General features: G+C 39.7%; 1 protein-coding gene across 3 annotated transcripts in view; it reads right to left on the bottom strand.

The window, feature by feature from the left end:
• The window catches only part of Abi3bp (ABI family member 3 binding protein), a 209,840-nt gene that overhangs the window by 117,226 nt on the left and 69,747 nt on the right, over positions 1-22,867 (bottom strand). For all 3 annotated transcript variants that reach the window (XM_029544381.1, XM_021209067.2, XM_021209070.2), the window contains exons 3-4: positions 11,456-11,524; positions 7,357-7,489 (exon numbers count right to left, since the gene is read on the bottom strand). In XM_029544381.1, the coding sequence (XP_029400241.1) occupies positions 7,357-7,489; positions 11,456-11,524 (202 nt within the window). The remainder of the gene's footprint in view (positions 1-7,356; positions 7,490-11,455; positions 11,525-22,867) is intronic.

The following is a 22,867-nucleotide window of genomic DNA, read 5'->3' as shown; positions in this document are numbered from 1 at the left end:
AGACAGGGTTTCTCTGTGTAGCCCTGGCTGTCCTGGAACTCACTCTGTAGACCAGGCTGGCCCCGAACTCAGAAATCCGCCTGCCTCTGCCTCCTGAGTGCTGGGATTAAAGGCGTGCGCCATCACACCCGGTGAGTATGGCACTTCTAGCAGGCTGAAATCTAATGATAAAATACAGTGAATGCTCTAAGGTTCCATAAGTTTCAGGTCTACCTTAAAATTGTCCCCGAGTCCAGTCTGCATAACCCACATTTCTGTGAACTTGTAAGTCTCTTCTCCCTTCATGTCTAATCTTTTGATCAGATTCATGTATGTGTCCCGTCTCCCTTCATGTCTAATCTTCTGATCAGATCCATGTATGTTTTCTTATGTTATTTCTCTTACACTTACCTTTCTATTCTTATAAAGCATTTAAGGGCAAGTATATTATTGCTTGTGAGGAATTTTCAAACTTATCATCTGGCCAATAATTCTAGAGAGAAGATAAAATTCTACTGGATTTAGTAATTAATAGCTCACTGGTGACTAAGAAGATTTGGTGAGACAGTGGGAAGGGGGGAGGAGTCAGTGAGAAGGGAAAGGAATGCTGCAGAAATCAAGAACATAAGAGTAGCCTCGGATTAAGAAAGGAGATTAAAGAGAAATACAGAAGAGAGAACAGAATCAAGACATGTTTTCTTGGGGCGAGCCTGGCTATGAAATTCTTGAGTCTATTTGCAAGCAGCAGGTGGGAAACCAGTGGCCATGAGGGGGCAACTGGAAAAGAGACCCAGAGCTTAAAGGATGTGAGAAGAAATGGAATCGGCAGTACTGAAGTCAGAAGCGTGATTCTTAGAGGAGAGAGATGTGAGCAGAAGTAAAGGTGAATTTGAAATGGAGGAGCAAGCTGATCAGTCTAGATTTACCCAGCATTTCTGAAGGTATGGGGGACTAAGGCATGGAAAACAGCCAGGGAACCTGGCCAGCAAGCTGCTGTCACGATACGGAGTGTAGAGAAATGCTTTGGTTGGAATCGTATATGGGGGAACAGAGAAGCAAAAGAGAAGGACACAGATATGAGTACTTCTCTTAAACAAAACCAGTATGACCTGGGGCCTTTAGACACTAAAAAAAATGAATACAAAAAAATGAATATTCAAATTCGTATAAAAGGAGAACTCTAATACATCCCAAAGTAGGAAGAGAAGTCAGATAATGTTTCTAGAAGAAAGGTATCAACTCAGTTTTGTCAGGTTGTTTTGAGGTAATAGTGTCACAGAACAGAAAGTAAGGCGAGTTTCCCGATTAACTGTTTATCACATGTTTACTGCTGGCATACGGACATGTGCCCTACTGCCACAGATCACTAAGGTGAGTCACAAATTCAAGGTTCAACCAAGTGAGAATCCACAGACAGGGGAAATGCCCACTTTTCAAGAAGTCTAGGAGCAAAAGGAAATCATCATAATAAAAGTTAATATCACTCTTGAATGATCAAAAGAAGAACTCTAATTTTATACTAATAAGCAACTGAAATATGAAATTTTTAGACAAATGAGTGCATTATAAATTGTTAGTAGTCTGGCAAAGTGCTGATAGAGAGATCTTGAAATTTTTGGCAAGCTGGAAGAACGGGGAAGACAAAGGAGCAATCGGTGTGAAAACAAATTTCGGATTAAAAAACCAATCTTATTACTTCCTCTACATCCGCTTGGAAAGTTCTTTCTTGATCTTAGGTAAATTGAGGACAAATGTTACCTTCTTCCATTGAAACCTGTTGAGTACAAACCCATGAATAAAGCATAAAAACTTTCAGCAAGAACTATGAAAAGGATCCAAAAATCACGGTAGACCCAGAAAGACTGCATGCAAGCAAGAATAGAAATGAGAGCCCATGAATACGTACAAGTTGAAAGCGGGACACAAGGCTTCCTTATTGGAAACTTATTAAGCCAGAGCTTTGCTATGGAAAGCCTAACATTGAGGCATAAGGGAACAACCTGCCTGGTACATTCTCTGCATGGGATAGTGGAGATTTCTAGAAACCAATGTTAAATGTTTTTATACGTCAGTTCTTACAGAAGGACTTAAAATAACCCGTAAGAAGATATTGCTGCCCTTGATCCTGTGAAGGCTCGATGCCCCAGCGTAGGGGAATGCTAGGTTGGTGAAGAGAGAGTGGGTAGGTGGGTGGGGGAGCACCCTCATAGAAGCAGGAGGAGGGGGGATGGGATGGGGGTTTGCGGAGGGGAAACTGGGAAAGGGGATACCATTTGAAATGTAAATAAAATAACCAATAAAAATAAAATAAAGTATTACTGAAAGAAAACCTCAACTGCTTTAATCTTATAATTTTCAAGAGATAATCATCCCCTTTAGCTGTTATTGCTCATTGTGACCTAGTAGATTGGTCTAATCTCATAAAAATGCAGCACAAATATATGAGAGTAGATCTCTCCACGTCTGTTTAAATTATTTGTGGAATCCTGGTAGATGTATCTGGGTGTTTACAATGTGTGCAATATTTCCAGTGCTTTTAAACAACCACTACTTGTTTAAAGCACAACAAAAACCTTTAGAATGTCAGCTCATTACAAACTGTGCCGACCTGGGAGCAAAGAGGCCTAGGGAAACAGAATCCACAAGTAATTATAATATGCCTTTTCACCCCTGACTCTTTACTTCTTCTCCAAGTCATATCTTACCAGGTGCCTAGTTTGCCAACTCAGATTTGAAAAGATTCAATTATTTTACTTACTGAATCTTTTGAACACTTTACTTAGTGCAGACTTTTAAATACTGTGATTTGATACACTTGGCTACACTTATTTAATGGCAAGGGCAGGGCCAGAGTTGGTGAGCCAGAGGAAGGGTGAGATATATTGAACGTCTGAGGCAGGTGAGTTTAAAGAGTCCACGGCCTGTATAAAAATGGTCTGCCATTTGCTCTGACCGACCTTCTCTAAATCCTTTGCCCATCTTTGCTGCCAACTATGGCAACCTTTGTCTACCAGAACCAAGTGTAGATCAATTCTTCATGGAAAAGTCAGTATTACTGAAGCATAAATGAAGGAAAGTCTCTAGACACTAGAGGATACTTGCTCCCCTGGCTGCTACTGATCCTGGTAGAATATGTCATATCAAGGATCCATCAAGCAAGATGAGCAACCATTAAAACCAAACTGCATTCTGCTGTCAGAGTATCAAATTGCTTTCCTTCTTCTTCTCTCCTTCATTCCTCTTCTCTTCATTCTCATATATTCTCTCTCTCTCTCTCTCTCTCTCTCTCTCTCTCTCTCTCTCTCTCTCTCTCTCTCCCTCCTCCCTCTCTCTCTCTTGGAAGAGGGTTTTTTTTTTTTTAAAGGAAAAAAACCAAACCCACACATTATTTTCTCAGTGTTGGCATACTGGACTACTCCTCTAAATACTGGAATTATTGTAGAACAAATATGCACTTTCAAGAGTGTATTTTCCAAGTAAAATAAGTCTCAGGCTTAGTGGTGGGTAAAATAAGGAATATTTCAGATTCTTTGAAACATTTTAAAGTTATTTTTTTAAGAAAAGTTTTGGAAATCATCATCCACATGCTATTTTATCCCTTGTGAACCATGGGCATCTGAAGGAAAATCTGATTTCAAAGTAATTTAAAAGGTACTTTGGGGGAGCTTGCAGAGACTTTTAAAGGTTATTTCATTTCAAGCGAAGTTTAGACAAGAATAGAACCCTACAAAAATAACAACACAGTGCAAAATCTCGCATGCTGTGCTCAGCTATCCTTAGTGTAAGGGACATGCAGGTTGAGTGTAATTCATGGGTCAATACTACCCCAGGAGAGGACAACGGAAAAAGCTGTAATACACAACTCTGAGGGGGGTTTACAGCACACACAGATGAAGACATCCTGCAAACAAGCTTTTCCAATTTGAGGTACTTTGGTCCTAAGAGAGATTAACTCATATACACAAAGTCTTGTGTGTGTGTGTGTGTGTGTGTGTGTATATATATATATATATATATATATATATATATATATATATATATATATATATATATATATATATATATATATATATATATATATATATATATATATATATATATATATATATATATATATATATATATAAATGTGCATAGACGCTATAGTCATAAAGTCATCAACACTTTTTAAAATTTTTATTTTATGTGTATTGGTATTTTTCCTGCATGTGTGTATGTGTGTTATGTGTATGCAGTGCCCTTGGAGGCCAAAAGAGGTACCAGATCCTCTAGAACTGGAGTTAAGATGGTTGTGAGCATCGTGTGGTTACTGGGGGTTAAAACCTGTTCCTCTGGAAGAGCAGCCACTGCTCTCAACCTCTGGCCTATCTCTCCAGCCCTATCAACTTGATTCTTATACCCACCATCAGAAGAATATATAATGAGCTAGGATATTCACATAATGGAATGCTACTCAGGAATAAAAAAGAAATAGACTTTGACACCTGCAGTGTTAGAAAGGCAGTTCAAAAGCATGCTGGAAGAATGAAGATAGACCAGCCCTCCTTTACAATGTTATTCCATTTACATATGTCTCTAGAGGAGGCAAAACTAATCTATAGGAATTGAAAATCCAACCGGAGGATGCTTCTTGGGGAGGGTACTTTCTAGAATTCTCTTTATTTACTTTCTCTCTATTTAAATTAGTTCTTTTGAGAGTTGCCTACAGTATGCTTCAGCCCTATCCCACAACTAGAACCACCCTCACTTCCTAGCCACAGCTCAGTGTTGTTACTAGACATCACAGGCTAGTAGATAAAATTTCCACAGCAAGGAGAGGGTTTCTTCTTTTAGATGCTGCCCAGTGAGCTCCCATAGACACCTAAACATTGCTACTGTTCTTCGTTACCTCCCAGAACTTGTCAATAAGACCCTATTGCTGGAGTCATAGAACACAGTAAAATCAAGCCAGTCCCAACCTGGAAGTTTCATCCTTACCGTACTGGCTTGCTTTTATGGTGTTTGAAGGGGCTATACACGCCAACAGAGGAGAAAACCATCACCATCTTTATCTAATTGTGATCCCTGAGCGTTATAGTAATGATTGGCCTTGCAAGACATGCTCACCAGTGTAATTGTGGAATGAACATCATGGAAGTAGCCAATGACATTCTGGTGGATTTAAATCTCATGCCACAAGATGAAACCCATGCCTGGCATCATTACCGGGCCACAAACCTTAGGCTATATAGGTCATAGGCCCTCATCAAGAACCTAATAGGTTGCTGAGTGGACATAGTATTACACAGACTCCTAATGATTAACCTTTATACCCAAAGATTAGGGCATCTCCCAACCCTCATCAGAGAAACATCTATTTGCAGTAGATGGTGATGAACACAGAGACTCACAGTTGCCCAAGACGCAGAGAATAGAAACTATATTATATTTCTTAATGTTATCAAATATATAACATCATATATTTATAACCCAAACTGTATATGTTTCATAGATTTTACTGTGTTTAAATTATACCTCATTTTTTAACCTTAAAGTAGAAATGCAAACTCTCTCAAATTTGAAATAATTTCTAGTATATTTAAACAAGAACTAAAAAAATCTTTTTAAGTGTCTTAAAGGAAATATGGGGACAAAGTGTGGAGCAGAGACTGAAGGAAAGGCCATCCAGAGACTGCCCCACCTGGGGATCCATCCCATATACAGACACCAGACACTACTGCAGATGCCAAGAAGCACTTGCTGACAGGAGCCTGATATAGCTGTCTCCTGAGAGGCTCTGCCAGAGCCTGACAAACACAGAGGCAGATGCTCACAGTCAACCATTGGACTGAGCACAGGGATCCCAATGGAGGAGTTAGGGGAAGGACTGAAGGAGCTGAAGGGTTTGCAACCAATAGGAAGAACAACAATATCAACCAACTAGACCCCCCCACACACACCAGAGCTCCCAGGGACTAAACTACCAACCAAAGAGTACACATAGAGGGACACATGACTCCAGCTGCATATGTAGCAGAGGATGGCATTGTCTGGCATCAATAGGAGGAGAAGCCCTTAATACTCTGTGTGATACTCCAGTGTAGGAGAATGCCAGGGTAGTGAGGTGGGAGTCATAGAAGCAGTGGGAGGGGGTATGGGATAATGGGTTTCCAGAGGGGAAACCAGGAAAGGGGATAACATTTGGAATGTAAATAAATATAATATACATTTTTTAAAAAGAGTCTTAAAACTTGAAAACTTTACAAACTCATGCAGTCAAAACTTTTGAATTTTGATACTTAACATAGTAAATATTTATAAAAAGCAAGTACTACATATAAGTCACTTAGGATTGTGGTTCAGTGTTTAACACATTGCTTATTTACAGACAGAGCCAAACAGTGTGTTGGGTTTAAGGATAAATGATTTGCGGTGATATAAAAACATAACTGTTTTCATTTGTTTTGCCCAAGAAAGCGGTCACTTCATCTCTGCTTAATTCTCCAGTGTGTGCGCACATCCAGCTTCTTATAACATCAATGGACATCAGAATCATTTGGAATTCTTTCTGAAACACATAGTTTAACCCACACTCAGAATTTCTGATCCAATGAAGTCTTGGAATAGGGGACCTTCAGTTTTCATGTTACATGTTCCCCCAATGATGGCAACAGTGATGTGGCTTGATGAGAGCCCAGACTTCAAGGCCTTCTGCTTCAAACGTTCTTCAAAGTACAGATCAACAATCCATACTTGGGAGGCGGAGGCAGGAAGATCAAGATCAGCCTGAGTTACAGAGTAGGGCCCTGTCTCTATGTTTTTATTTTTTCAGCACTGGCATACCCTAACAACTGGAATTATCATTAAAAATATAAGTATTTTCAAGAACCAACCAAGCAAAATAAGTCATAGGCTTACTAGTGAGTGAAATAAAGACTATTTTAGATAATTTGAAAGGATACACACACATATACATACACTGTACATATATAAAGATAAATATAATATATATGTAAAACATATATCACCATACATACATATATATTGTATGAATATGCAAATGCATATACACATCATATACATGTACATATACTTCTTTAGTTCCTTAAGTCATTCCTCTATGCTTTTTTGTATGATAATGCCCATTTGGTATTTGCTAGTTCCCCTGTGTTGACTGATTTGCTGGTAAACACATCCATATGTTTTCTATTCAGATAGATCCTAGTGCTGTCAATGGCAGCGTCCCTGTCTTAGTTATTAATGCACCCCTCATACGAAGACCAACTATATAGCTAATAGGTGATAAGTAAATGCTAAGGGTCCAAAGTTTGTGCATTTTCCTATGCACATGTCACTACATCAAAAGCAATGAAAAAAATTTCCAACATGGGGAAATACCTGTCACTGGGACAGTGACTCGGCAATGTCCAGTCATGGTGTGGGTTGATGAGGAATCCCCAGGACAGGAAGACAGAACTCGGTGTCAACGTACCCACCACCAGCTGGAGGGGTTTGCGAGGGCGAGATTTCCCTGTGGAGGAAGCACACAGTTAATTCTAGACACAGTGCTGTTTTAGTCAGGCTTTTTCCTGCACAAATAATGTGGAAGTAAGCATGACAATTTTCAAATTCATGTGAATCCATAGCACTGAGAAGACAGGGAAAGGAAGGACCTTGAACACAGGGTCAACAGGGGAAATAAAATCAAAAATCTAAAACTAAAATCTCATAAAATTACATCCCACTGAGTCCCTTCTTAACTTCATGAGACTGAACATATTGTGTTTATCATGGGAAGAACTTCTGTTTTCTCAGTCTAATGGGCTCAGAACAAGACAGCACAGTGCCTGGGATCATTGTTAAAGTGGGTAAGGACCCTATCAGGGAGTGCAATGGTGACTATTTGAATCAAATGTTCTTGAAGACTGTCACATCTGCTTCTTTAAGTTCTGTCTGTTATGACTCCAGGAAGAAAGTCTCTGATTCCAGAATCGACACAATATAGTGGTACAAAAATGTCCCCGTTCTAATGCAGTTGGCTTATTTATGGGGTGCTGAATCTTTCAATATCTGTACACATGGTGTAATGTTCAAAGCAGAGTAAGTCTATATCCTTAACCATCTGGCATTTCCTAAGGTTAAAGTATCAAACATCTTCAATTAAAAAAAAAAACTATTTTTTTTATTACATATGGTTCTATGATTTGAGTAATTCTCGCCCCAAATTCCATGAGCTAATGGCTTGGTCTTCACCCCATGCTTGAACTAGAAGTTAATTACAAGCAAGCAGATAATGGGAAGAGTTTAGATCTTTGGGAGTCTACCCTAAAAGGGTAATCATGAAATCCTAGTTTCTTCCTCTTTCTCATCTTTTGCATTCTGCTCTTTAGCAGAATGTCTTGCTGCCATACTGTCCCACCATAGCCCTAAAGAATGGCTCTCAGTGATTATGGAATCAAACTTCGGACCTCTGGGCCACACTAAACCTTTCTCCTAATAAGGTGATTATCTCAGGTACTCGACATAGTAACAGAAGACTAGAAACATAACTAGGAGAGCTGACCCCTTAATGATGTCTAAAGTGTTTATGAAGATCATAGTCATTTAATTGGCTGCAAACACGCAAGTACTCATCTTTATAAACCTTCCCAAATGCATCTGACATCATGCAGATGGTCACGTGAGTGGTCTACACGTGACCTCTAAGGAGGAAAGATGAGAAACTTGATTGAAGGTTGGAGGTAGACACAGCTTGGAAACAAACATGAGATTATACCATTCTTCGAGTTTCTAAGTTGACTGTCGTGAATGGAACACAACAGCATTATTTTATAAATGAACATTAAGAGCCAGAAAAGTTACAAGGGTGTCCAAAGTTACACAGAATGTAGGTTCAAAACTTATATTTAGATTTCCTTGATTATTTTCAAACTTTCTTTGAAGTGCATCCTTGGCTCCGCTCACCACATTTGAAGAGATGAAATGCAGCTTAGAGACAAAAAATGTATATTCTATTCCCCAAGGGATCTCAAGCTTGCATGATCAAACAAGTATGTCACTGATTTGGTGGTTATCATATGAGAAAGATTAGTTAATTAGATTTTATGTAATAGATGCCAATGTAAAACAAAACAGAAGTGACTCCACTAGTCACTGCATCTCTCCCAGATGCAGAATCCAAAAACCAGAAATGCTGTTCATTGCTAGAGAGGAAAGGCAGGCTATTGAGCAAGATAAAACCATATCCTGAGCTAAGAACAAGAAAATGAAAATAATCTCCATAGCTGGTGTCAACTTCAAAATGAAATGTAGAAATTATTATTATAAAAACCTCACGAGTCTTATTTTCCTTTAAGTTTTTATTTATATGATCAGAGTTATATAAATAACTGAATACTGAAAAGCTGTCTGAAACCAGAATTTAAAACTCTCATACTCACATTTGACCTTATTGTTCAAAACATTGAAACACTAACCTGCGATACTGAGTTTCCCTTTTGCCTTGAGACAAGAAGCATATATATGTATGTGTATATATATATCTGTGTATATATGTTATATGTATATATGTTTATTTTATATGCAAGTATATATGTATATACATACTAATGCATATATTTATGTTATTTACATAGTATATACATGTTTATATATTATATATACATATATATTTTATCTCTTTATATACCGTGAGCTGAGCCAAAGATACCCTTCAAAGAAAATTGGAAAGCAGTCAAGTAAACCCAGATATGGGTTTTACTCTTGCATTCTATGTAACTTGGGACACCCTTGCAATGTTTCTGGCTCTTACTGTTCATTTATAAAAGAATGTTGTTGTATTACACTCTCGACAGTCAACTTAGAAATTGGAAGACTAGCATAATCTCCTCATGTTTGTTTCCTTACCTTCAATCAAGATTCTCATCTCTCCTCCTTGGCAGTCACATGTAGAACATGTCACCATCTACATGAGAGATGGTGATTTATAGAGAAAAGTGCTTAAACGTTTGCAGCCAGTTAATTGGTTGTGATATCCAAAAATACTTTAGACATCATTTAGAAAGATAGATAGATAGATAGATAGATCTAAATGCTTAATCACCCAATGCTAGTTGTAAAAGAAATAATAAAGTCAAGCAAAGGGAGTAGAAGGTGTTAGAATTTCTGGTGACCAGCCGGTGCTGGTATATTGAGTATAAATGCAGAGTAGCCAGGTTCCTATGCTTGGTGTGGTTGAAGAGTCTAATGCTGTACCTTCCATCTTTATTCCTCCAGCTAAGCAGAACAAGCATCTACAAAGATGCTCTTCTGTGTGGCATCCAGGGTTCTGCCATAAGACAGAAGTGGCTAGGGAATGACTGTGTGGGAAAGAGCTCACACCTGAAAAAGCAAAGCAAAACCTCATGGCCAATGAAACAAAGGTAGAAAGAAGATGTCCCATGCACAGCCTTTACATGTTTTCCTTCATAGCAATGTTCTGATGAAGTCATACTAGTTGAATATTACAAGCTCTCAATCTTTGTTCTTTAGAGGTTGCTCCTCTATTGCTATGATTAAATACCCTTGCAAAGGCAACTTAAAGGATCTTACATTGGCTCACAATTCAAGGGCAAATCCATCATAGCATAGAACGATATGCTATGGTAGCAACAAAGATGGCAGGAGCTTAAAATAGTTGGTCAGGGCACAACCAAAACTAAGAAGCAGAGAGAATGAATTTATGCACGCAGAGATTTTCTCCCTTTTATTAGGTTCAGGACCTAAGCTCAGGGAACTGTATTGCCCACTGTTAGGAGAGGTCTTCCCATTTCAATTAATCTAATCAATATAATCCCCCACAGGCATGCCTGAAGAGTAATCTCTCACAGCTGTGTCAAGAGGTATGTTTTCAAGGTGATTTCAGCTCCTGTCTTGATAACAGTGTCACTCAGAAGTTTTACTATTATTCATACATATGCTATCTATTTTCTCTTTACCCTTCCTGGTCTGAGAGACATACAGACGGGAGAGGCACAGAGTAAATAAAACCAAAGTGCCAATTTTGTCGGTATATACAGAAATGAGTTATCCTTTATCAAACACAAATAGTTTCCTTAAGCCCAGATTAGACCATAAAGTTTTGTTCTTAAAAATATGAAAGGCCAAAAGAAGGCAAGAGGTTACCCTTACAGAATAGAAACAAGCTGGTAGGAACTAGCCCCAAATGACAAATGACCACAGGCCAGGAGCTGTGTTAACTCACTTATCCAATAACCAGGGTGGAGAGGGTATGTTAACTACCTAAACCTCAGCTTAAACATTTCCCAAGAAATGGCAATGCCAACCTGTTCTGAGAGAGGACTCTAAGGCTAGGCTATGCGACTCTCCCACAGGACTGACACCATCTTCACCTACACAGCTGAGACATTCCCAGGGCATTTCCTCTCTGGGGTGTAGTAGAAGGCGACGTTGCATGGTGCAAAGTTAACTACAAGGAAAGCCAGTGCAAGGACAGTACCTGAACACGACTTCTTCTGGCTGGGAGGAGGAGCAGGTCGCACGACTATCAGATACTTCGGCTCTGCATCTGAAACAACGACATTATCTTTCAGCAAAATTCTTTCAGAGCAAGCATGAGAGTTAGCACACTCATGTCCTAAATGAACATGTCCTGGTGTTAAACTCACTCTGACCCTGGTACCAGAGAATAAGAAGATTCAAGAACTGGAAAATGAATACTTCCTTAAAAGCCCATTAAGTTCTAGAAATGAAAATTAGAGCCATATTTTCTAATCCAAATGGGCATGGGTGGGGAAGAGGTCTTTAAAAAGAAAATGCTACACAGACCTTTCGTTTTTAAAGTAAACTTGCCTTATTCCTATTAATCCACAAATAAAAATATCACACCTAGATTAAGGAAAACACTCAAAATACCTGCCTGGTCACAAATGCCATGCATCTCAATGAATGTCTATACAATTAGAATGTCCATTCTGAAGCTATGCAGCTTTGCTAAAGTTTGACACTTTCATTATCAAGTGCATTATATGCATTTATCCAGAACTAAAGGTGAAAAAAACTGCAAGAATTGAAACTGAAAAAAAACCAATAACTTCCAGCCTTCGTGACTCATCTCTCCCACCAATCCTTCCAAGCCCTCCACCGCTGCCCTCTTGAGAGCCTTTCTAAATTTTATGGTATACCAAATACACTCATTACACACATACCTACAAGAAAAGCTTTTCTAGGGGGCCCTCCGAGGCCAAAAGAGGGCATCAGGTTTCCAGAAATTATACTTACAGATGGTTGTGAACCACCTCACAGGTGCTAGGAACCAAACCCTGGGCTTCTACAAGACAGCACCAAGTGCTCTTAAACTCTGAGTCATTGCACTAGCCAGATATGATTTTTAAAATATTTATTAACTCTCTGAAATTTTCAAACATAGATACATTGTAATAATATTTAGTTCCTGTTTCTTCCCCTAACATCTCCTGGATTCAGTCCATTCCCATCCCCAATTCATGTTTGTTAATACTCTTCTGAGCCCTGTTTTACTGCCCTATAATGCGTGAGTATTGGGCCACCCACTAGTGTTTATCATTGATGTATAAGAGACAATCCTTAAAAAATATTTAGGTCTTAAGTAAAATTATGTTAAACCCCATACTATATATCTCAGCTAAAAGGCTGAGAAGTGATGTTAAAGCTAAGATATAAATGTGTATTTAATAAGGACTGAGTAATTTATGAAATAGCCTTTTAAAAACTAATATACTGAGGATAACTGATTGGTAAAACATGCATAAACAAATGAGATGCATCCCAGTCCTGGTGCGGAGCATCCTTTGAGCAAATCCACTGGACTAACTGGTTGATGAATCATTAACCCAGGGTTTCTTGAAGATCTTCGAGACCTTGATTTATCACTTGTTTTGTTTTTAATGTGAATTTACATTTACCCTTTGTGGATATGAAGAGGCCTTCTTTCCCAAGGCTGCATGAAGCCAACTTCATTTGCAGTTGGAGACTAATGGGCATTTTAGCATTTGCTATATATGTAATCTGCTATATTAGCTACTGAGGTAAGCAACTCAGGAAACTCCTGGAACTCACCTCAGGTTCTGTTGCCCAGCTGCCTCGTGACCAACACACAGAGAAGGTGTTCAAGCTTTACAGAGCCTTATAGGTTTGAAAGAGTTATCTTGCTTCTTTGAAACTCACATGGAAGTTCTCAACCCAAATTTAGCAACAGGAACACAGTCACCATTGGGTGATCTTATTAAGGATGTAGAATACAGATATTAATAAACTACTATATAATACATGCTTTCTGTGTGGATCTAGCTGCACTTGGAATGTTTTACGTGAAGAGGGAGGTGGAAATCCAGGGACAAGTGGTATATTTGGCTCCATTTGCTCTCATGCATACTCCATTGTCCTGTGAGATTTAGTTTTACAAAATTAAAGTTCAAAGATCAAAGTGAGGACAATCGCAGTGGGTTGGCGAGGTGACTCAGAGGGTTAATGTGGTTTTTCTCAAGCCCTGGGACCTGGTTGATATCTGGAACTCACACAGTGGAGAGAACTGATATCCACAAGTTGTCCTCTGACCTCCACACACCCACCCACAGACTACTTGTGGAAGTCATTAGTTTATAAAGATCCAGGTTCAGTGAGACCCTACCTCAAAAACTAAGGGGGAAAATAGTAAAAGATACTAGAAGTAGAGATCTGGCTTCCACATGAGCATGCACAGGCCAGTGTGTGTGCACACATGTGGACATATACCACACAATGCAGTAGAAGACAACGAACAAACCCTATCACTGGCTAAGAGAGAGGAAGTGGAGGGAGTCACTGGCAGCCCCTGAAGGCCACATTGCCCAGAACTTGCTTCGGTAAGAAAGGGGCTGGTGATGCTTAAAGAAAATCAAGCAGCAAGAAACCCCTTTGTGCCCATTTTTGCTGTGTTAGCCAACCTGGAAGAAAGGGGAAAGACCAGACAATTCCCTTTCAGTTCTCCTTCATTCCTAAGTTACAAAGAACACCCAGCCAATATGCATGCCTGGGGCAAAGGTGAGATGAAAGTTGGGACGCTCTGTGCACCTTTTCCACAAATCTGCTTAGGCATTCCTCTGCGTGCAGGAACTATAAGATGCTCATCGTGCACCAGCGCTGCTGTTGAGCGTTAAAGGATCTCACATTCAAACTCAAAATGGGCATTGTCACTACGAAGGTCAAAGGTCCAAGTCCTATAGTTTGGTTTCCATCCTTTAAAATTACATTAATTAGTAAGTAACATGTGACAAAATCATGAGAGAGACTTCGGGCAGAAGAGGTTTACTCTTTAACAATAATCAGCCCTGTTTTTTGAAACAAGGGCTCTCAGTGTTAGCTTTTTAGGTAACTGTACAATTAGGTAAATATCTTAATCTAGTCTTCAAAATGCTCTTTTAATAAGTCTCAAAAATGCACTTCTAGAAAACAAGGGTCAGTCATGAATTCTACTAAATTGCTCATTGTGGTGGAGTTCCTTAGAGCTAACTTTTAATTACTTCCTTAAGACAGACTAATTTAATTATGGTTTAGTGGCTTTTTGAAAAGTATTTGCAATACTAGAGCAATACAGATGCCAGAGACAGTGCCCAGGACCCAAGATGGGCATGGGAACAATTTAAAATCTGTTTGTGTTCCCAGTCGTTTTACATAGTTCGTGGCAGTGTGTCAGAACCTGGGAGAGAAGTGGCTCCCTGGGCGTGTATATTCACCCTTACTGCTCCTTAAATACTCCCAACCTCTAGCATTTCAGCAATGTTCATCCTCTCTTGTGGATACAGACGTGGGAAGACAGTGCAACTAGAGTCAATATTTCTATTCCATTCTGCACTATGAATTTCTTTTGGATTTGTAGCAGACTGAGAATATTTACACATTGGTCTTAACAGACATTCTGCCAAAAGTAATTATTTCATTATTTAGGGAACAGATGCAATTAAAATCTCAGTGCAAGAAAATTTACATAGGATGTAGTTACTTTAAGTTTGTAATTCTGGTGGCTAATCCTACACACTGATACAGTCTAGTTAAATTTAATTTGCTTAGTATTTTAAGTGCCCCAGGGTAGGGAATAAGAGAGCTTACATTTTACTGAAATTTAACATTTAAGTCATTTACTCGCATATATTATTATTTTTTTTTACTCAAGGATATACTCCTACTATAATTTCCTCCTTTAAAATTCTAACTCTTAAAAAATAAAAATAAAATTTTAACTCTCAAATTTCAGATCTGCTTCTATTAGAAGACTATATAGTCTTGCAAATAACACTGCTCAGAATGTCACAATGGCATGCATTTCTGCTGTACAAAGCTTCTACCATGTAGATGTCTAGGCAAACATTAAATAAGCCAGGGTAACCCTACCAAAAAAAAATCACATAAGGACATATTCATTCATTCATTCTTATGTCTCTTGTCTCTTCCTGCCCCTCTACCTGCCTCTTTCTCATCTTCTCTTTCTCTCCTCTGCATTATTCTAATGACTTGGTTTTATGTTGAACTGTATTTCTCTCTCTCTCTCTGAGGCTGGGGTTCTATGCTGCTTGGCTATTAGTGAGGCAAGGCAGAGACCTCACTGGGCGCTTTTTATTTCTCCCATTGCTAAGCCACTGTGAGACAATCACAGTGGCTAGTTTCACAGAGCATGCCATGGTGGTTAAACTTCTCATTATTCAGATGATATGCTAGCTACTAATTTGTATTGTACTAATTATGTTAGCAATATTATCAATTTTCTTGAATATATGTGCTTTATAAGATTGGATGACAGATTATATGGAAGGAGAATATTTAAATAATGAATAAGAACAAGCATCACAGATTCTATAATACAAATCCACCCTCTCGCCAAAATTATACACCAGAATTATTCATAGATACCACTGTAAAAAGTCTTTAAAATATATTGTCAAACAGAAGCTGGTGGTACAATCTAACTAGGTATAGTTTATTACGGTGAACAAACATAAGGTTGATTTGTGAGACTATATCCATAGGTCCAGAAACCACAATTGGCAAGATATGAAGCCCATTTCAGGAAGGAGTGGAACAACGATGGGACATTTTTCTAGACTTTCGAGGGCACTTGCTGCTCACATGAGCCAACTCTCAGTTATCCAGTGGCAAAGTCCCATGGTAGTCCAGAGTCCAGAGAGAATGCCGAACAAAAGTGTGAGTAAACATTGTGAAGTTAGCACAGTGCTAAATTACGATTTTAATTTAGTAAATTTAATAAGTCATTTAGACTACTACTAGCTTTCTGTTAGTGGTGCCAAGAAACAATATCTATAGGCCTATTACTATCAGAAACTAAATGAGCCCACCTTTTAGAATATTTCCAAGTCTCTCTAGAAGGACTTGGTGAACTAAGCTCCAGCTAGACCTGGCCACACTTTGAGTTCAGGCTTTATTTACTTATGTATCTTTAATCTTGAAAAGCAGCAATTATTTAATTAACATATTCTGAAAGAGGGAGTAAATGGAACTTTGCAGAAGAATGGAGAAAACCGTTAGGGACTGGGGACCAGCATAGTCCATAGACACAAACCAGCCTTTTTGAAACCTCATACTTTTTAAGCAGAGAATTAATAAACCTATTTACAGGACTGATTCTTTTACTTAACAAAATTATTTATGACAGGCATGGGTTTTAGTGTGGATCAATAAGCCTTCTGCTTTTCTGCCTAAAAAAAGTAATTGGAGACAATTTAAAAGCAAACCCTGTACTGTTTGGTAAGTATTTCTGTCAAATATTACAAAATCACTTAAATGATGAACTTGTGCCCAGTCTGACAGAACACACTGCAATGCCCCTCAGTTCAAAGAGAATCCTGGCTTCTTTAGTCTCCAGGACTGGAATCACAACAAAGTATAAAAGATCTACAGAAGTGTAGCCAACCCTATCATAGAGCCACCGGCAATGCAAGGAGGACTTGAATAGCTGCCACTAAAGGTGGTCACAGACCTCATCTGAGGGAGCTTAAAGCTCAGTGTATGCCATTGGACGAGTCTTCTGGGTTGACACCAGTGAGAAGAAGCCCCAGCTCTCCATGCAGTGAAATGGGCGGGGTCTCGAAATGTAGAAAGGAAACTCAGCTCTGAGGGCGTGAAGATCCAAAGCAGAGGGCTTTTCTTTCTGAAGCAAATGTGGTCAGAGCTCTGCTATACTCACTCATTCCTCACAGCCTACTAACATGTCTGGAAGAGAACACTTTCGTGGTGTCTCCAAAATGACGCCATTTCAAACCCTCATCCCACTGAAGGAGACATCTCTGGAGTTTTGATTGGGGGTCTGCTTTAAAATTGGTGAGATTTGGGAAGGCAATCCTATTAAAGACATATTTGACCCAGAACTATCTATGTTAATTCTGAACCCAATGTAAAAAACAAATAGGAAAGCCCTTCTTTAAAAGCAGAGAGAAAGAATTATTAAGGACATTAAAAAAATACCTTCTCTTTTCTTTCCCTATCTTCATCTTGATCTGTCATGGTGTTTATTTGCCATTTAGAGTGATACTCTGGAGTTGGGCTCCACTCTCCTTAACCACACCCTACCTTACCTATGACTCTTAAAAACTTTGAACTTTGTTCTGCTTCACTACGAGGCTCAACTCCTACATGAGATATGTATATGAGAGGAAGAGCCCATTGGGGACCCTAGCAGGTCATTATAAATCAAGCCCAGCACAGTCCCCTAATCTCTCATGTACACTCTCTATGCCCTCTCTTGTGCATTTGCCAGATTGCAGTCCGCACATATGTGCCAACCACATGACACCATTTCCATGTTGTGGGGCAGCACAAGGACTTTTCTAGATTCATCTGCCTAGTCCTGGACTTTACAGCCTACAGATCCATGAGCCAGATAAATCTTGTTTTAATAAATCCATAGTCTTAGGTAGTCTGTTATAACAACAGAAAATAGGCTAAGACAAAAATGTGCCCCATTAGTGGCACCCCAGTATCAAAGTTTCTTACCTCCCTATCTGAACCCTCAGTACATTAAACTCAAGCTGTCTTTCCTACAGATCTGTCCCTCCAACCTATGTACCTCTGTGATTGCAGTCTCTGTGGTAGGACATTCATATATGGATTAGGATTGGAATGATATTTGCTTCATCCAAATACCCTGAGGAATGTATAGTGATACCTCCAGCTACAGCAAACAACTGCCATCATGTCTGGCCATATGGTACCATAGTGTGTGTGTACATACTCTAGCTCTTCCTGAGTTCCTAGCCTATGGGTCTGCTAAAGACAGAAGCACACTAGAGTTGTTGATTCTGAGACATCAACAATCAGATAGCATGTGTAAGGAGGGGTGGAGGCTCAGTGTGAATGAGTAGGGAATAGACAAATAATTGACCCAAATGTCTCAGACCCTTGGAAACTGCCAAAGCCCTCCTCAGGTCAGGCTCAATTCCTCCCTCTAGTTGGGCGTATGAATGTTGGCAGTGTGCATAAAAACCAGCAATTGAAGCCTCCTCAAGAATGACCACAAGCCAAGACTGCTCTCCTACAGAGACCTATTACCAAAACTAGCTTGTACCTTTCCAGCCCAGTACTCCTGGTGTGTGTCTGTCAGTGTGTGTGTGTGTGTGTGTGTGTGTGTGTGTGTATGTGTGTCTGTCTGTCCATCTGTCAGTCTGTAATTTCATTTCCTTGTTGCCTAGGTCAGATTTCCAGGACCAAGCCATGCTGGACACAGTGAATGGAGACATTGGAGTCTTGGAGACAAAACAGTTGAGAACTGAACTGAGAGGGTGAGGGGTGTGTGGAAGGTCAAAGCACAAAAGTTCAGGCTTCTAGACCCCAACCTGTCCCCATAGGATGTCACTTACTAAATGAAATGGAAAGAAAACTACAGATTGAGAAGGCTGTCAATGACTCATTTAGCTCTGAACACAAGGTCCTCCAAGGGCACTTGTCACTGTTCATGAAGCCAGCACTGATTTGACCCCTCCACTGCCTGTCCCTGCCCACTGGGTGTGTCTCTGTCCCAGGTTAATCTTGTCTCCTGTGATCTGGCACAGAGCCTGGTCTGTCTCATCCAGTTACTGTCGAAAACTAATCCTCCTTCACTTCCCCACTCTGTTTCTCCCCCTGATAGCACAAATACTCAGTAACATAATTCTCTGATCCTTGTCCTGATGGCCAGTACGCATTGTTTCTGACTAGGACCTGTCATACTAAAGTGCTGGCTTTCTTGCCTACAGTATTCTCTTTGTCTGCACTTATATATGCACTTTACAGAGAAGCATACTATGGAGTGTCTGTTGTCTCCTAGCTGGTTTAATGTTTATCTGGGGCTGACTTTTGAACTAGGACCTATTCTGATACATACACACATTTACCCATGAACTCTGGAACCTTTTAACATTATCTTTTTGAAAGGTCTGGTGAAAGATCAGGACTTCATTTGGAGACATTTTTCAAAGAATAGTAATGTCCAAAGTCAGACTTCAAACAGCAGGGTAACTGTGTTTCCCTCTCTTTTAAAATGTTCTAGTGGGGGCATTACCAGGTAGTATACAAGGCCAAAAATAGTTCCCTAAAAGGAGTTTTCCCCTAGAGCTAAAAAGAACCCAGAAATGTGTATCCCACTGGGCTGAAAAGCATGGTGCTGTGGTGGCTAAAACCAAGCCAGATCTGGAGACAGCCTGATGCTGGCATATTCCTAAACCTCCAGGGATCCACTGACTTCCTTGTAATAAAGAGGATGCTGTTAACAGTGTCTGTTCTACTGGGTAACTCTGAGGACCAATTGACCAGGTCTTCCATCTAAGATTTGAACACTTCCATCCCAGCATATGCTGACTAGCTAGCTACTATGCACTCCATCTGGTGAGGGGACACAGTAGAGAGCTCAGAGCCAACAGCTTCCCTTGATTCCCCTTCTCACAGAGCACCATCAGCAGCAGAGTGAAGTTTTGGCTGTCACCTACGGATCAGGCTATGAAAAATCTGGGGATCATGCTGAGACTGCTAGGTTTCCTCTGCAAATAGATTCAGTAGGTATCATTCCAACTAAAGTAGGAGATCCTGAGAAATGGAGACACGTTTAATAATCACACCGGACAACAGGTATAAATCTTGACATGCCAGGCAAACCAGGCATCGGCCAATCGTAGAGTCAACCCCTAAATTCAAATAACTGTTTCTTCAGAGACTACTGCTACAGGCAAGGAGAGACGCTTTGTTTTGTTGACAAGGAGCCTTGTTTGGAGAACTGAGGATAGCTCAAATTCATCGAATCTAATTATCAAGCACATCTGAATGATGGGACCCAGCTCTGCCTCCAGGAGGCCTCATTAGGCTGGTAAAATAAGACACAGATGAATACATGCATAAAAACCCCAATGACCACAACTAAACAATGAAGCCAAATGCAGGTTTTCACAGCACAGCACGTGGTCTGACTCACGTGAGCCAAAGAACACTGAGTTCGCTGGGCAAGTGACCCATTCCAAGGGAAATAACATGATAATTACGAAAGCCGATAAAACTATTGTCCTTGGTTTTCAAATATCCCTAAATCAAAGAAAAGTCTAGCATCTAATTCTTTTCTTGTATTTCCATTCCCTGGATAACCCTCAGCCCCCTCCCACCCCCATGACCCCTCCAGTTTAACCGTTGTCATCAGCTAGCTTTCCATTTCAAACCACCTTCTTTCCCCCCCCCCCCCCGCTTTGGTTTTCCAAGACAGGGTTTCTCTATATAGCCCTGGCTGTCCTGGAACTCACTTTGTAGACCAGGCTGGCCTCGAACTCAGAAATCCGCCTGCCTCTGCCTCCCAAGTGCTGGGATTAAAGGCATGTGCCACCATGCCCGGCCTTCAAACCACCTTCTTAACAGCCCTACTCTTGCAAGGATACTCTGGAATAGTACATCCAGAGCAAAACATCCCTTTACCCCATGACGAAAGAGAACAATTTAAAGGAATAATCCATAATGAATTTTTAAAAGTTAGATTTTGATGGCAGTACCTTATACAATATGGCCGAAAAATAAAATTCTGCACTTTAAATTTACTTTAATGCAAATTTGCTTTTAGCGAATTTCCAAGAAAAGATTGACTTAGAGATGATGTATGGCTTTCTGAGATCAGGCAAATGAATAAAGTCCAGTTAAATCAAATAGAAAAAAAATAAAGTATTAAAAAGATTTATCTTTAGCACCACATGGGGAAATAATTGTCTTTTCAAAATAGGCCTTTCTGCTAATAAACTCATGATGAACTGGTTAAAATATGGTATGCATTAAGAACTTATTCATTTATTCAGAAGTTGATAACTTTTCAGCCAATAGCTTTACATATCTTTTTTAAAAATTTACTTCAATTCTGCTAAATTTTATATCTTGGAAGAAAATCAAATGACTCTAGGATTTCTAATGTTTTAATGAAAAACTTTGGATTTATTTTGAAGATTTAAAGCCAAATACTTACCTCATACTAAATCTATTTCTAGAAAAATAACTCTGAAAGTGCCTTTAGATAAACAGAAAAAAAAATCTATCTTAAGGGGTACTCACAGCTTTTTTAGACTTTGTGAGTCTCCAACTATTTCCCACTCATTACACACACACACACACACACACACACACACACACAAAACCTTAACAATGATGCTAAATCCAGGGGTATCCAGGTTCTTGGAGCCTGTAGTTAATGGTACCAGCTACCTAGGAAGCTGACACAGAAGGACCCCTTGGTCCCCTGTGTTCAAGGCCAGGTGAACAGATAATGAAACGAGGCCATTAGTAACAGCAGTTCACATAGGGTATGCTAAAAGAAAACCGTCTGTTTGATACACACAGAGAGGTCCATAAATGGTTTCTTTCCTGGCCTCCTGTGGAGATAAGACACCACCACAGATCATGTGGGCAATCATAATAAAGGCAGTGGTGGTAGCAAATCACAAGTCTTTTGGGGCACAGTTGTTACACATCGAAGCTTGCATATTTTAGAATTAGGTAGTGATGGAGCTCAGCCTCTAAAAAAAAAAAAGGAAGCAAGATTTTTATAGGGGATTACAAGAGCAAACCACTAGGAGCTCAAACGGTTCTCCAAGTGGGGAGTCACATTCTGGACCTGTACTGCCTAGCGACATAGCCTTGAAACATAAACTTAATCTTTGATTTCCTTATGGATAACGTTATGGATAAGAACAGTGATTCTCAATATCCTTAGTGCTTCAACCCTTTAATACAGTTCCTCATGCAGTAATGACCACTACCATAAAATTAGTTCTTTGCTACCTCAAAACTGCAATTTTGCTATTGTTATGAATTGCAATGTTGTCAATATCTAGTTGACATGCAGAATACCTGATATGCATCCTTCGTGAAAAGGGTCCTTCAACCCTGAAAGGAGTCGCATCACACAGTTGAGAACTTCTGAGTAAGAGAATTTGAAAATTGCTACATGCCCAACAGCTGTCTCTTGCGAGTTTGGTAAGCACCCATCTTCATTGCTGACAGCTGTTTGCTTCTTGCTAATTATTTAAGGGTTCAATCAGGGAAGGGGGGCTTCACCTGGTCTCCACAGCCACTCTGCATCGCTCCCTTCTGTTGTTCGTCCTGCCTCCTCCCCACCGGTTTTCTTCCAACCCAAGCCCCACTTCTAGCTGTTTTCACCAACAAATCCACAACCGCTTTCTTTCGATGTTTGCCTCTGGGAGAATAAGTAGTGACAATCTCCACCATTTTAACCTTTATGGCGCTTCTGCACAAAAATGATGTGCGGATGCATAGTTATGTAGAGATTAAGAAAGGGAAGCTATGAGTCTAAATTGCAATGATAGAAGATACTTTTTTTCTTGTTGTCTAGTCAAATATAAAAACTAAGGGAAGACTCGTTGAGATGGCT

This window comes from Mus pahari, chromosome 12 (assembly GCF_900095145.1).
Source record: "Mus pahari chromosome 12, PAHARI_EIJ_v1.1, whole genome shotgun sequence".
Classification (NCBI taxonomy): domain Eukaryota; kingdom Metazoa; phylum Chordata; class Mammalia; order Rodentia; family Muridae; genus Mus; species Mus pahari.
Note: the sequence above shows the minus strand (reverse complement) of the source record. Positions and strands in the feature narration are given on the sequence as shown.